General features: G+C 36.9%; 1 protein-coding gene across 1 annotated transcript; it reads left to right on the top strand.

Moving 5' to 3' along the window:
- The first annotated feature begins 447 nt into the window (after positions 1-447).
- On the top strand, positions 448-6,636 carry LOC111148039 (transmembrane protein 17). Its single transcript, XM_022504405.1, has 4 exons — positions 448-634; positions 3,846-3,949; positions 4,116-4,229; positions 5,131-6,636. The coding sequence occupies exons 1-4, from the start codon at positions 535-537 to the stop codon at positions 5,407-5,409; spliced, it is 597 nt and encodes a 198-aa protein (XP_022360113.1). The 5' UTR covers positions 448-534; the 3' UTR covers positions 5,410-6,636.
- Positions 6,637-13,611: the final 6,975 nt, after the last annotated feature.

The raw sequence follows: 13,611 nt of genomic DNA, 5'->3' as shown, positions 1-13,611 counted from the left end.
GCAGCACTATATCCCATCAAATGTGTATATACACACACACACAGTTCCAGAAATATATATTATATATTACTAAAAATATCTTATTTACATACCTACACAGTATATGTTAATAATAATAAAAATTTAACAATATATATTCCTGGGAAAGGAACCACCAGGTCGTGAACATTCTTTAAGCTCTACATTCGTTCCGTATTTCCTTCCAGAAAGCCTGCATCCCACCGGCAAGGTGTGAGGGCTCCTTGTATCACACTCCAACCTCAGGTCATTCATTATTACTTCTATTTGTTTTTAAGATGCTGGGGCTCACAACAGGACTATGGAATCTGCCGTCCCGCACCCGGCTGAAGCGCTAGGCAGGACGCGACTCTCACCGCACCTCTCCTTTCCTGGCGCTCGCGCCCCCCGCCTCTGCCCTGCAGTGCGGCCGCGCGTGCGCCTGGGCCCCAGCATCTCGCACCGCCAGTTGCCGTGGAAACCGCAGAAGGAGGCTGCGTCTGCAGACCTAGCTGTAAGCTGTACCGAGGCCCGGGCATGGAGCTGCCGGATCCGGTCCGCCAGCGGCTGGGAAACTTCAGCCGGACCGTGTTCAGTGACTCCAGCCGGACGGGGCCAGAGTACAGCGAGGGTCCGGGTGAGTGGGCGAGGCCCAGCACAGCGGGTATGGCCTGCGGAGGTCTTGGCGCCGGTTTTGGAGCGGCCAGATTTTGCCCGGCCCTAAAATGGCGGTCTCGCCTTCAGCTGGTTCTCCGCAGTGCGGGAAGCGCCCTGGAGGAGAGGCAGAGCCTTGGGCTGGGGCGGGGGCTGGGACTGGATAACTCCAGGCCTCTATCCCAGACAGGTCCTAAGCTGACGGTGCTGCGGCCTGTCGGGCGAACTGTAAGCCGAGCAGCTGAGGTGGCGCCAGCCTTCTTCAAAAACTAAAAATATAAAATCCGCCTTCGCAGCACATGTCCGGTTTCGCATCCTCTGCGAAGGCCGACGGTTTTTCCCTCTGCGACTTCCGCCCTGACTTTTCGGGCAGGGATGGAGTGAAAACAGCCTGTCTCCCCTTCCCACTCCCCACCCCAGTTAAAATATCTTATCCTTTTTTTCTTTTATTAGCAAAACAAGTACATTCCACCGCAAGTCCGTTTTCTGATGGAAGAGATGGAAAGAACTGCTTTTTTAAATGAGTCATTTTAAAACCGCTATCCACTTGGGCATGGCAGCTGCCACATTAGCATCGATTTCAACAATCTCGCCCCTTCCCTGCAGTCTCCAACCTCCAACCCCTATGCCCCATGTATAACTCTTACCCTAAATCTGGTAACAAAATACCACGATGCTGCATTCAACTTGAGGGCAAGTGATCACTCAGTTTCCTCTAAAACCGTTTTTCCTTTCTTAAATCATGATAATAGCATACTGTCAACCAGATCCATGTGGTTTTTAATCACTGAACTCTGCTAGGGAATAGAAATTTTCCCCTCTTGCTTAGTTTAGGATTTTTAAAAGAGAGCAGAGGAAAGTAAAGTCCCATAATTGCATTGTTTTCACCCTAATTTAGGCCTCTTCAAGATTTAGGATGTACAAAGAAAAACATGATGTGAAAAATGAGGTTAAGTTTCTAATTCTAGAGCTAAGGCTTAACAGGCACTAAAATTTGATGATGCACGGTATCAGGGGTCAACAGACATCTTCTGTAAAGGGCCAGATAGCAAGTATTTTAAACTTTGCAGACCTTAGGTCTCTGTAGCATCCATAGATAATGGTAAATGCATAGATGTGGCAGTGTTCCAATAAAACTTTATTTATGGACACTAAAATTTGAATTTCATATGATTTTCAGTGTCACCAAATACTATTCTTTGATTTTTTTCCCCCAACCATTTAAAAATGTGAAAAACCATTTTTAGCTCACTTGCTATACAAAAACAGGCAGCTGGCTGGTAGTTTGCCTACCCCTGATTTATATAATGTTTTAATTTAAATTCCGTTTACAGAACTCAGCTTGTACTTTTGCAAAATTTAGTAAATTCATGTCTTGTGCTTTCAAGGTTCATTTACATATTAACTTGATTTTCAATTGCATGATTATAAGTTTGAAATGCTGAAATACAGACAGCATAACTCTTAAGATGCTCATGTACACAATTTCTAACAAAAACTTCTTTGCAAAATTTGACTAGTTTCTGCTCCAAACATATTAAAATTTTCAGCTTAATTAATTTATCATTTTTTTCCCACATTTTCTTTCTTGTGAATCAGAAGTTTGATTATTTGCACTGTATTTACAAATGCACACCATTACAGTATCCACTGACCAAGAGTTTTACTGTTGTTATGAAAAAAAAAATCCTAGGTTAGTGAGTTGCCTTCAAGTTCAACAAATTTTAAGAATTCATTCTTTTATCAGTGATAATCTAAGAAACAAGAATAAGCAAAGTAAAAAAATAAGTATTATCAAAAGTATAGCATAATAGCAGAAAAAAGCTAAAGGAAACCTTGCTGTGAGGGACAATTATTTCTTATATTTTAAAATTATTAAATGATAGATATACTCAGCTGTGGAGGAAAAAATCTGTTTTTAAGAAATTTTAGAGCCTTTATCAATTCTTAACATTTAGGTCAATTGATTTCAAAATACATATGTTTTTAAATTGTTAAAGTTTAGTCAAATTTAGGATGTATTTGTAGGGCTTGATTTAAAAAATCAAAATTTTAATTTGGGACCCTTCTCCCTTACATAGAAGCATAAGGTATCTTGCAATCAGCCTTAGATAAATGAAGCTCATGTATCACAAATGGCTACATTGATGTCTTTATGACAGTATGTTTCCATTAATTCAGCCACTCTGCTTGTTATGTACCCGGTATAAAGATTTTAGGTTGTGTGAGGGTCTCAAATTTGGGTAGAATGTAGTCTGTGCATACAATGAGGCTGTGTATTAAGTAAAAAAGAAGGAAAGGGGACTAATGTTATCGAGTGCCTGCTAAGTACCAGGTGTGGTGGTGGTACGGTGAAATATCTGACACTGTCACTAATCCTCAACCTGTGAGGTACTTTCATGTTACCATTTTACAGATGAAGAAATTGAGACAGTTTCTGATTGAGAAATTAATTTAAAAGGTTCAATAACTTATCCCAAGTCCGGCATTGAGGGTTACAAGGGTATTTGAGGAGTCAGGAGTTTACTTGGACTCCAAACCTCAATACCTCTTCAGCACACCAGACGTGTCTAGAGTGAGCGCTTGTGGTTCTTTGCTAACACTTTGTTATACACAGGTTAGAGATAAGTACCTAGAGGGGAAGAGATTTCTGTGGGGATGGGACAATAGGATCAAGAAAGGATTTGTGGGAAAAATGGCATTAAATTGGATATTAATGAATGGGTGGGATTAGGGTATGCTGAAGAGGGGTGTGGCTATAATTTAGGGGGATTAATTTTTGTATAAGATTAGTTTATATGTGAGAGATTAGTTTTTATGTATTTTATGTGTTCATTTTATAGGCTCTTTACATAGAACTCCACAAAAGAGGTAATGATCATTATTATCTGTTCAAAAGGATTCAAACTGATAGTCCACATTTAATCTGTATCAGTGGTAGTGCAAAAAAGTCAACAGGCTGTAATGGCAAAAATGATAAAGTAAGTGAAAAATATGAAACATACCCCCAGGAACCCAGTATATGAATTAAATAATATTATGATGAATATTTCCTTTCACTGTCAGTGATTATTAATAGGCTTAAAATTTGGAGTTTTGTTAAACCAATACTGTAGTTATTAATTTTAAGAAACTAAAGGACTTACAGGCCAGTGACCAGGATGAAGAGTTTGTTCTTTTTGTTTCTTTTGTAGATAATGAAATGGTGTCCAGTTTGGGATTGCAAATGTCACTTTATTTTAACACTTACTTTTTCCCACTTTGGTGGATAAGCAGCATTATGATGCTTCAGATGAAGGTAAGTCTATGCTTTAATACTTCCACTGAGATCTCTTCTGCCCATCCCTGGCATTGTGACGTTGTCAATAAAATTAAAGTTCTTAATATTTGTTTTCTATTTCAGGTCAGTTTTATTGTATGTGAAATTTTACAAACATGTTTATTTTTGTGCTTTTATTTTTTAGTATTCAATCTTGCCTGATTACTACAAATTCATCGTGGTCACTGTTATCATCCTAATAACCATAATTGAAGCTATCAGGTTGTATCTGGGCTACATGGGGAACCTACAGGAAAAGGTAGGCTCTTCTTCCCTTTGTCTCCAGACTACATGTTAAGGCAATATGGTTTTCATACTGAGGAAAAGGCAGACAGAGGTGGTAGAATGAGCAAAGGCCTGCCTCCAACTTTACTATTTTTGTCGCCATAGTCTGTTTGCTGAACCTCTTGAGCCTTGGTTTCTTTGTATATAAAATGGGAAAAATATTTATTCCAAGGTTTATTGGGATTAAATGAAATAATTTATACAAAGTAACTGAACATAGTAGGTTCTTAAGAATTGACAGTTTTCCCTCTTCTCTCCAGTCTTGAAAATACTTGGTCAACTGAAAATGTTTAGATCCTGATTATGGAAATGGGGGAAAATTATAAATTCAGGAATCCTGTGCCAGGCACATGTTTTCTGAATCATCATGCTGCCTAAGCGTTTATAGTTACCAGAGCTTAGGGATAATGCCTAAAGATTTCTCTGGTTTTCTAGGCCTTTCATAATTAGGTCCCACCCATGAGCCTCACTGTATTTCTTGCTATTTCCTAACCCAGGCATCCATTCCCGGCTGATATGTTGATTCCTAGTCATGCTCATTCCACATTTTTGCTTACTTACTTTCTTGCTTCTAGTACCTTGGATTCTTTCTTTTACCTACCCTAATCACTCTTGTCTTATTTCTTGTAGTATTTAATTCATACCTCTAAGTGGTGCATTTAATAATTCACTAAGGCATATCATTCTAGCATTGCTGCATTAGCTGCATCAATTCGTTTTCACTTTTAATCTAGACGGTAAATTCTTTGAGGACAAGGACCATGTTATACTCCCTTTGAATTACAGAGCTCATAAAGCAGGTTCATAGTGCTGATCTGTGTAAACAGAAGACTGTCCTTTACTGATCTGATTACTCTTACTGTGTGTCATTGCAGGTTCCTGAGTTGGCTGGCTTTTGGCTTTTGAGCCTTTTATTGCAGCTGCCATTAATTCTCTTCTTGCTCTTTAATGAGGGCCTAACAAATCTGCCCTTGGAAAAAGCGATACACATCATCTTCACTTTGTTCCTTACTTTCCAAGTTGTTTCAGCCTTTCTTACCCTGAGGAAAATGGTAAATCAGTTGGCAACTCGTTTCCACCTCCAAGACTTTGACCGGCTCTCTGCATATAGAGGGGGCATGAGAAGAATGAGATCCTGTATAGAAGAGATTTGACCCAATGCTGTTGAGTGAAAAACTCCAAGATCAGCTCTTCTACCAGACTGTAAGAGGAAAACCTCAGAGTTCTAGCAGGAGAAGGAAGACAAAGCAAGTGTTTTGAACTGTATATTCTCTAGATCTGAAATTCCAAAGTTGGCGGCAATGATGAGACTGTATATGAAAGTAGTAAGTCAACCCTAAATACCTAAAGCCTAGATATCGTCCACATGGTGCCAATTATCTTAATATTTTTGTCGTTGACTTTTCAGGTGTGTAGATACCAGTGCTGGTAGTCACAGGTTACCAGCTTTACAGGACTATTTCTTGTTAGCACCCAAAACCACAAATGTGTATATTTGTTTTAAACTTGCTGGCTGTCCATGTCTTGGCAGTACATCTGAAGCATAAGGCAATTCTTGTCAATATTCTGGTGTATTAAACTATATTTGTAAATCAAGGCACCAAATTTTCATGTCTGCTAAGATTAAATTCTAACCCTCCTCTTAGCTTTTATGTTGAAGTTTAAAAACAGGTGGATTATCATGGTATTTTGAAAATCATAAAATTGTAATTTTCATAAAACGATGTTCAGTATTTATAGTGGTGGTATGCAAGATATCTTTATAATAAATTATGAAATACTGATGTTAAAGTATTTGCAACAAATCATTCCTGTCTTGTATAATTCTGTTGGGCTGTGGGTTTATTATTTTTATTACAGAGTTGTTAGGGAAGAAAAGAGAAAAATATATCCATTAGAGAGCCGTTTATGTAGTGAGCACTGCACTAGGCACGTTAACCCTTGTGATCTCATCTACTAAATCATTGCTCACTGAAGAACTCATAGCCAGTAAATACACATGAGGCTTGATTTGAAAAGCAGGGTTCCTCTTAATACACAATGAGAGCAGAGATGAATAAGGGGACTATACTCAAGACCTTAAATCAGGATGTCCCCTTGCTAATGGGAGAAATCTATTTAAGGAAGTTCTGTTGAGAATAAAGCTGCATGGGTGTATCTGAACATTATTTTCAGTGATTATTGGATTGTCTTCAGGATATAATATTTTCTTTCCTACAGAGAAATGTGCCTTTATAAGTAATGTATTTTACTGAGAGACAGTTGTGGCTACAATAAAAAGTATTCCTTTCAATTTTCCTTTTCTATAATTCAGGCTCATCCTAGTATCCCCCTGTTTTGCCTTATTCATTCTTTTATTACCTACTTTTTGAAAAATTTTTTGAAAAATTTGATAATGTTTTTGCTTCTATTAGTTACACCTGACTAAACTAATTATGCTAATTTTATTATTTCTGCTTCCTACTATTATATATGAAGTTCAGTCAAAGACTTCTCCCTGGATGCACTGGCCGTTTAACTTCTCCCTTCTACTAGAGTTGTTACTAAGTATACTCCAATAATTTGAAATTCAAAATACAATAATGTTTGGATATTTTTTTAAAACTTACATTTATTTGCATTTGTTTTCAGTTGGGAATAGATAGGTGATTCTATAAGAAAATACAAAATAAGAACATTAAGTCTATCTAGCAGATAAATCAAGGGATGATCAAGAAAGACTAACATTTCTTTACAGAGTTTTATCTTAAATATCAGAGCCTCTGATACATTTAAACTTTAATTTAGTTTTAAAAGATTAATAGCTAAAATATTAGCATCATAATCAAAAAAATTTAAAGGCTATAGAGATTTTGGTTAAAATGAATTTGATTTATTAAAATTGTCTACAAATTTTTTTTTTTTTTGCTGTAGCAAATATATTGCTTAAAATGCAAATATAATAAGGGTGGGGAAAAGAAAGTAAGAAAATCAATTGAGAACATGACCAAGTCTTTTGTTCTTTCCCTCTAAACAATGAAACCATGATTTTGCGTCAGGCTGAACCAGTATTTCCCGTTGGAGGATACCTGGTTCCCTATGGAAGCATATGAAAATTGAGGGAGAGAAGATATTTACATGTCAGCACTTTGGGAGTTCATGCAGTCCTTGTTTTTATTTTATTTGAATAAGTTCGTCTCTTCTTAATTCCTACTACATCTTTCTCTCTAGGGGTCCATAACACTCTTCTGAAAATTTCTAGTTAGGATGTTGACCTTCAGTATTTTGTCTTTCACATATTTTTTTATTCCAGAGGCTTTTTCTCATCACAGACAAGGTGGATGCAAATTTCTGTGGATCAGAATGATTTTTAAAAATCTTTTATTTTTTTTTTTTAAGATTTTATTTATTTACTTGACAGACAGAGATCACAAGTAGGCAGAGAGGCAGGCAGAGAGAAAGAGAGGGAAGCATGCTCCCTGCTGAGCAGAGAGCCTGATGTGGGGCTCGATCCCAGGACCCTGGGATCATGACCTGAGCCGAAGGCAGAGGCTTTAAACACACACACACACACACACACACACACACACACACACACACACACACAAATGTACCTAGCTGCAAATTTTAAACATTCTGTGGCTGGTATGATTTAACCTATAACTCAGTGATGTAGCAGTCCAAAATGCCAAATAAAAAAATTTCATTGAGATGCTATAAAAGTGGCCCAAGATCAACTGCTGGATCTGCTTAGAATTAAAACACACACACACACACACACCATGATGCTTCAAAACTGCTGATTTTTTATTTTGTAAGACATACTCCATCTGATATTTATAGGCTTAATCTTATTGCCAGAGCCCCAAGAGCGTCTGTCTGGGATCCCAGCCATTGTCTACCAACTTATTTGTACCTTGGTAGATATGTGAATATCCAACAGCTTTCTAATTTAGAAATGATGGGTGGATTTTCAGTAACTTTTATTTTATTTATAACTCAGAGATTAGATACTAAAACAGGAACCACCTAACATCACTGCCAAAAAATTTGATCTTTAATATAAATCCCTTAAGGCATGACTTTTTTTCCACATAGAATTATACAATCTCAGGATTTGACAAAATCTTGAAGGTTACTGAAGCCAACCATTCTTTCCAGCCAATTCAGTGAATTGGTTAAGAGTTGGGGCTCTGGAAACAGATTGCCCAGGCCTGTCACACTTACCATCTATGTGATACCAGGCAAGCCTTCAGACTCTCCAAGCTTCTGTTTCATTTGTTAAATGGGAATAAAATAGAATGTCCGTCCTTGGATTGCCATAATTCAATGAGAGAGCACATGGCTAGGTACATGCACACAGTGGATGCTCAAGAAATGTGGGCTTTTTAGTTCCTATGACATGCCACATGGTCACTCAACCTTTGGTTGAAAACCTCCAGTGACAAAGAATTTTCCACCTTCTATGCTATACCTTTCTCAATTCTGAATCACTTGGACCCTTAAAAGTTCTGCCAGAGGGGTGCCTCAGTGGCTCAGTCGGTTAAGCTCCTGCCTTTGGCTCAGGTCATGATCTTGAGGTCCTGGAATCGAGGCCCACATCAAGCCCTGCATCAGACTCCTTACTCTACAGAGAGCCTGCTTCTCCCTCTCCCTCTGCCATCCACCTCCCCACCCCGACTTGTGCTCTCTGGCTCTTTCTCTCAAATAAATAAATAAAATCTTAAAAAAAAAAAAAAAGTTCTGCCAGAGCTTCTCTCTCTCTTCCTCTTGCCTCTTAGTGACCCTAATTATGCTTCCTTGGACCTTGGCGGGGGAAAGGTCTGTTCTACATAACAATTTTCCTTTAAGTAGCTCAAGACAAGGTAATTTGGCTCTTTTTTCATCCCACAAGTCTTTTCCCCCAGTTAAATATTCCCAAATCTTTTCTTCATGTGTCATGTTTTCCAAAGTTCCCTCCTCATCACTACCATGATTACTTCCATATAAATCTCTTTTGGATTATGTCCATACAATGTTCATAAAAGGTGATACACACAGTTAATTAAATAGCCCAGGTAAGGACTCAGTTAAAAGCATATGAAATTCTGATTCTGAATAGTGACAGCTTTATTTCTTCATTCCTAATCCTTATATCTTTTATTTCTTTTTTTCAATTGGGAGTGGGGGCAGGCAGTAGTAAGCATCCTTGTCTTTTTTATTTTATTAATTATTTATTTATTTATAGTAAGCTATACATCCAACATGGGGCTTGAATTCACAGCCCCAAGATCAGGAACTGTATGCTCTACCGACTGAGCCAGCCAGGTGCCCCTGCCTTTTTTATTTTGAAAGGAAAGCTTGTATCAGCAAGTCCTACTATGCAAAGCACATTTTGGCAAAACCTGTGCCAAGGCCTACTGGAAATGAAGACGAGACCACAGGAGGCATAAATGTTTTCTGAAAAAGGTATAATGCCTGTGATGTTTGTATCAGACAACCTCAAAGAAAAACAAACTATTGAAACTGTATTTTTTCATACTGTTTCACTATGAAAATTGTCTACCTTATCTTGAGGATGAGGATGTATTTTTGATTACAGAATCCTCAACAATTGTTGAAAATATGAGCCAATAAAATAAACAATCTCAAGCACATCTAAATCAATCGTACACTGAGGTTTGATTCTTTTGACAGTGTTGTAAGACTAGAGCTTTACTGGTTCTGGACCCTAAACTTCAGTAACAAAGCCTAAGACTCCCAATAGTTTTTTGGCAGCCAAAGCACACTGCTGCCAGCAGCCTCAAAGCTCCCCCATCCAGAAATTACGTAATTAGTATTCAGAACCCAAGAGCTGGTCTGTAGTCTATTCATATGACATTAAATATCATGATGGAAGATGTAGATAAATGTAGATAAATAGTTATACAACTGGAGGTATCTTTGTAAGTAGATATCTTTGTAAGTAGAACATGAAAAGCAAAAACAATAAAGTGATTGACAGATTTAACTTAAAAATTAAAATCTTCTTTGTGTCAAAAAAACAAAGTTCAGAGTCGCCTGGGTGGCTCAGTGGGTTAAAGCCTCTGCCTTCGGCTCAGGTCATGATTCCAGGGTCCTGGGATAGAGCCCTGCATCAGGGCTCTCTGCTCAGCAGGGAACCTGCTTCTCCTCCTCTCTCTCTGTCTGCCTCTCTGCCTACTTGTGACCTCTGTCTGTCAAATAAATAAATAAAATCTTTAAAAAAAAATATGTTCATAAACAAAATACAGATGACAGACTTGGAAGAAATATCTGCAACATGTATTTCAAAAAAAAGGTTAATGTATTTAATATATAAAAGCTCTTTAGAAACATTAAGATACATACTGAAATTGAAAAATGCACAAAAGACATGAACATAAATGTCCCAAAACAATAAATACAGTCAATATGGATATGAAAAAATGTTCAAAAAATAATAAATAAAATAAATAAAATAAAATAAATATTAAATTAAAATATAAAATAAAATAAATAAAAATAATAAATAATACAGTCAATATAGATATGAAAAAATGTTCAAAAAATAAAATAAAATAAAGCAAGACTCTAATTTGTGCTTATAAAATTGGCAGGAACTTTGAAAACCATAATATCCAATGGTAAAGCAACAGAGAAATAAGCCAAGATCTTTATACACTGCTAGAGATTTATCAGAAAGAAATAACTATAACATTTTTTCCAAAAATAATGCCAAAAGAATATTTCTAGTAATATTAAGGATAAGAAGTGGGGTGGTGGGGTAAGCATTCTAATTGCCTAAGTAGAGCATATTGATTAAATAATAATGGTATAGTCATCCAACTGAGAGAATAATATTTAATGATTTGGAAAAATGTTTATAATTTTAAGCAAAAAAAAAGTTAGAAAACAGTATTAGAGCATTATCCTGAGAGGAGATGGGTAAATAAATGACAGTGTTCTAAAATATTGTAAAATAATATTTAATGATTTGGAAATGTTCATGGCTTCTAAGTGACAATGTTTAAAAAATAGTATTAAATTATTACCCTAATTATAATTTTCACAAAAAATAGACTGTAAAAAAGAGAATCGTTTTCTCAATATTTGGCAATACGCGTGTATTATTTTTATAATAAAAATGTTTTTTAATGTTATCTTCTTAGACTTAGCCATTGTTCCAGGTAGTAGGATCCTGCTAAACAATGCATTTTTCCTCACTGAATTTATAAGCATGCTTTCAACAAAGGTGGTGATAAAAACGTTAAATAGAACAAGGTCAAAGGGAGAACTTTACATTAAAAACAAAAGCAAAACAAAAACAAAAACAAAAGCAGGGGTGCCTAGGTGGCTCAGTCAGTTAAGCTGTTTAAGCTAAGCATGCCTTTGGCTCAGGTCATGATACCAGAGTCCTGGGATTGAGCCCTGCATCAGGCTCCCTGCTCGGCAGGAAGCCTGCTTCTCCCTCTCCCACTCCCCCTGCTTATGTTCCCTCTCTCGCTGTCTCTCTCTCTCTGTTAAATAAAGAAATAAAATCTTTTTAAAAAAATAATAAAATAAATAAATAAATAAATAAATAAAACCAAAAGCAAAAGTAAAAATAAGAACCAAAAACAACCTCTCTCAAGGCTTAAGCAATTCATTAATTAGTATCCTTTGGGTCACTTCATAAGTTTCTAATTCACTGATTTACACTCACATTTAGTGAACATTTCTCAATCTTGTCCAAAGGCATTAAATGTCTTCATGAAACAGTTTGCTGAGCTCAGATACACATTCAGCCATATTCCCTGATACATTAGTCTCTTGATTAAAAGAAAGACTCATTTAGTTCACCTTAAGAAATGAAGTTCCTTATAAGATTACATGCCCAGTACATAAAACTAAATAGATCCCAGAAACCAAGGTAGTTCTGGTGAAAATATGCCCTTTCCATCTATCTTTTGCTTCTGTACAGGATTTGCTTTGCTCTCCTTTTGAAACTGATTAATTAATCCCTTCTACATTGTCCCACTCCAAAATCACAGAGATAATCTGATTAGCCACCACTGCAAAGAATAGCCCAACTCTGTTTCCCTGAGCAGGATGCTGTGGGTGAGTCATTTTCATCTAAAAGGAAACAAGGGGTAAGACAAGCACTGTGACTAATGTGTCTGATATTACTGCTTTGCTAGTTCCAACAAAGAAAGTGAGTTTGATTTATTCATATTAAACACACTCTGCCTAATAATCACTAATTTTGTTTTTAAATATACTCATACACCAGAGCATAGGGAGAGGAAAAAAAGATAGAAACATGAGGGATATATGGAATGCAGTGAAAAAGTCTTATTTTAGATATGAAAGAAAGAAAGAGAAAATGGGAAGAAGTAATATCTGAATAAATAATGGCCAAGAATTTTCTAAAAATCTAATATATATCAGCCATAGGACATGCTATGAACCATAAAAGATATGAACTTTATTTTCTTAAACATTTTTTTAAAGATTTTATTTATTTATTTGACAGAGAGAGACACAGAGAGAGGGAGAACACAAGCAGGGGGAGGGCAGAAGGAGAAGCAGGTTCCCTGCTGTGTGGGCAGCCCAATGTAGGACTCGATCCCAGGACCCTAGGATCATGACCTCAGCCAAAGGCAGATGCTTAACGACTGAGCCACCCAGGTGCCCCAAGAGGTATGAACTTTAAAAAGTTACAAATTCACCCCTAGACACATTAGTCAAACACTGAAAACCAAAGACAAAGTATAATTTTCGAAGTAGGGAAAAACATACAATACCTTCAAAGGAATAAGGATGAGACTGACAGTTGGCTTCTCATCAGAAATAATGGAATGGTATGAGAGGCAATAGTATGTCATCTTTAAAGATTCTACCAACCTAGAATTCTATACCCAGAGAAACATTCTTCAAAAATGAAAGCAAAATAGACACTGCAGACCAACAAAATCCAATAGGATTTATTACTAGTAAAAAAATACTGAAAGCAAAAGGGAATATAATCCTAGAGAGAAGCATGTTGGTGCAAGAAAGAATAAAGAGCTAAAGAATAAATACCTGGGGGCGCCTGGGTGGCTCAGTGGGTTAAAGCCTCAGTGGGCTCAGGTCATGATCCCAGAGTCCTGGGATAGAGCCATGCATTGGGCTCTCTGCTCAGCAGGGAGCCTGCTTCCTCCCCTCTCTGCCTGCTTCTCTGCCTACTTGTGATCTCTGTCAAATAAATAAATAAAATCTTAAAAAAAAAAGAATAAAAACCTGGGTAAATCTAAATGAATATTAAGTACATAAAACAATAATAGTAACATATTATGGGATTTCAACTGTTTGTGGGATTAAAATATATGTCAATATTATCACAAAAGGCAGGACTCTAAAGTCCTTACATTGTCTGGGAA

This window comes from Enhydra lutris, unplaced genomic scaffold (assembly GCF_002288905.1).
Source record: "Enhydra lutris kenyoni isolate GAN:26980312 unplaced genomic scaffold, ASM228890v2 scaffoldscaffold18, whole genome shotgun sequence".
Taxonomy (NCBI): Eukaryota; Metazoa; Chordata; class Mammalia; order Carnivora; family Mustelidae; genus Enhydra; species Enhydra lutris.
The sequence above is the reverse complement of the archived record's forward strand: the minus strand, read 5'-3'. Positions and strand labels throughout refer to the sequence as shown.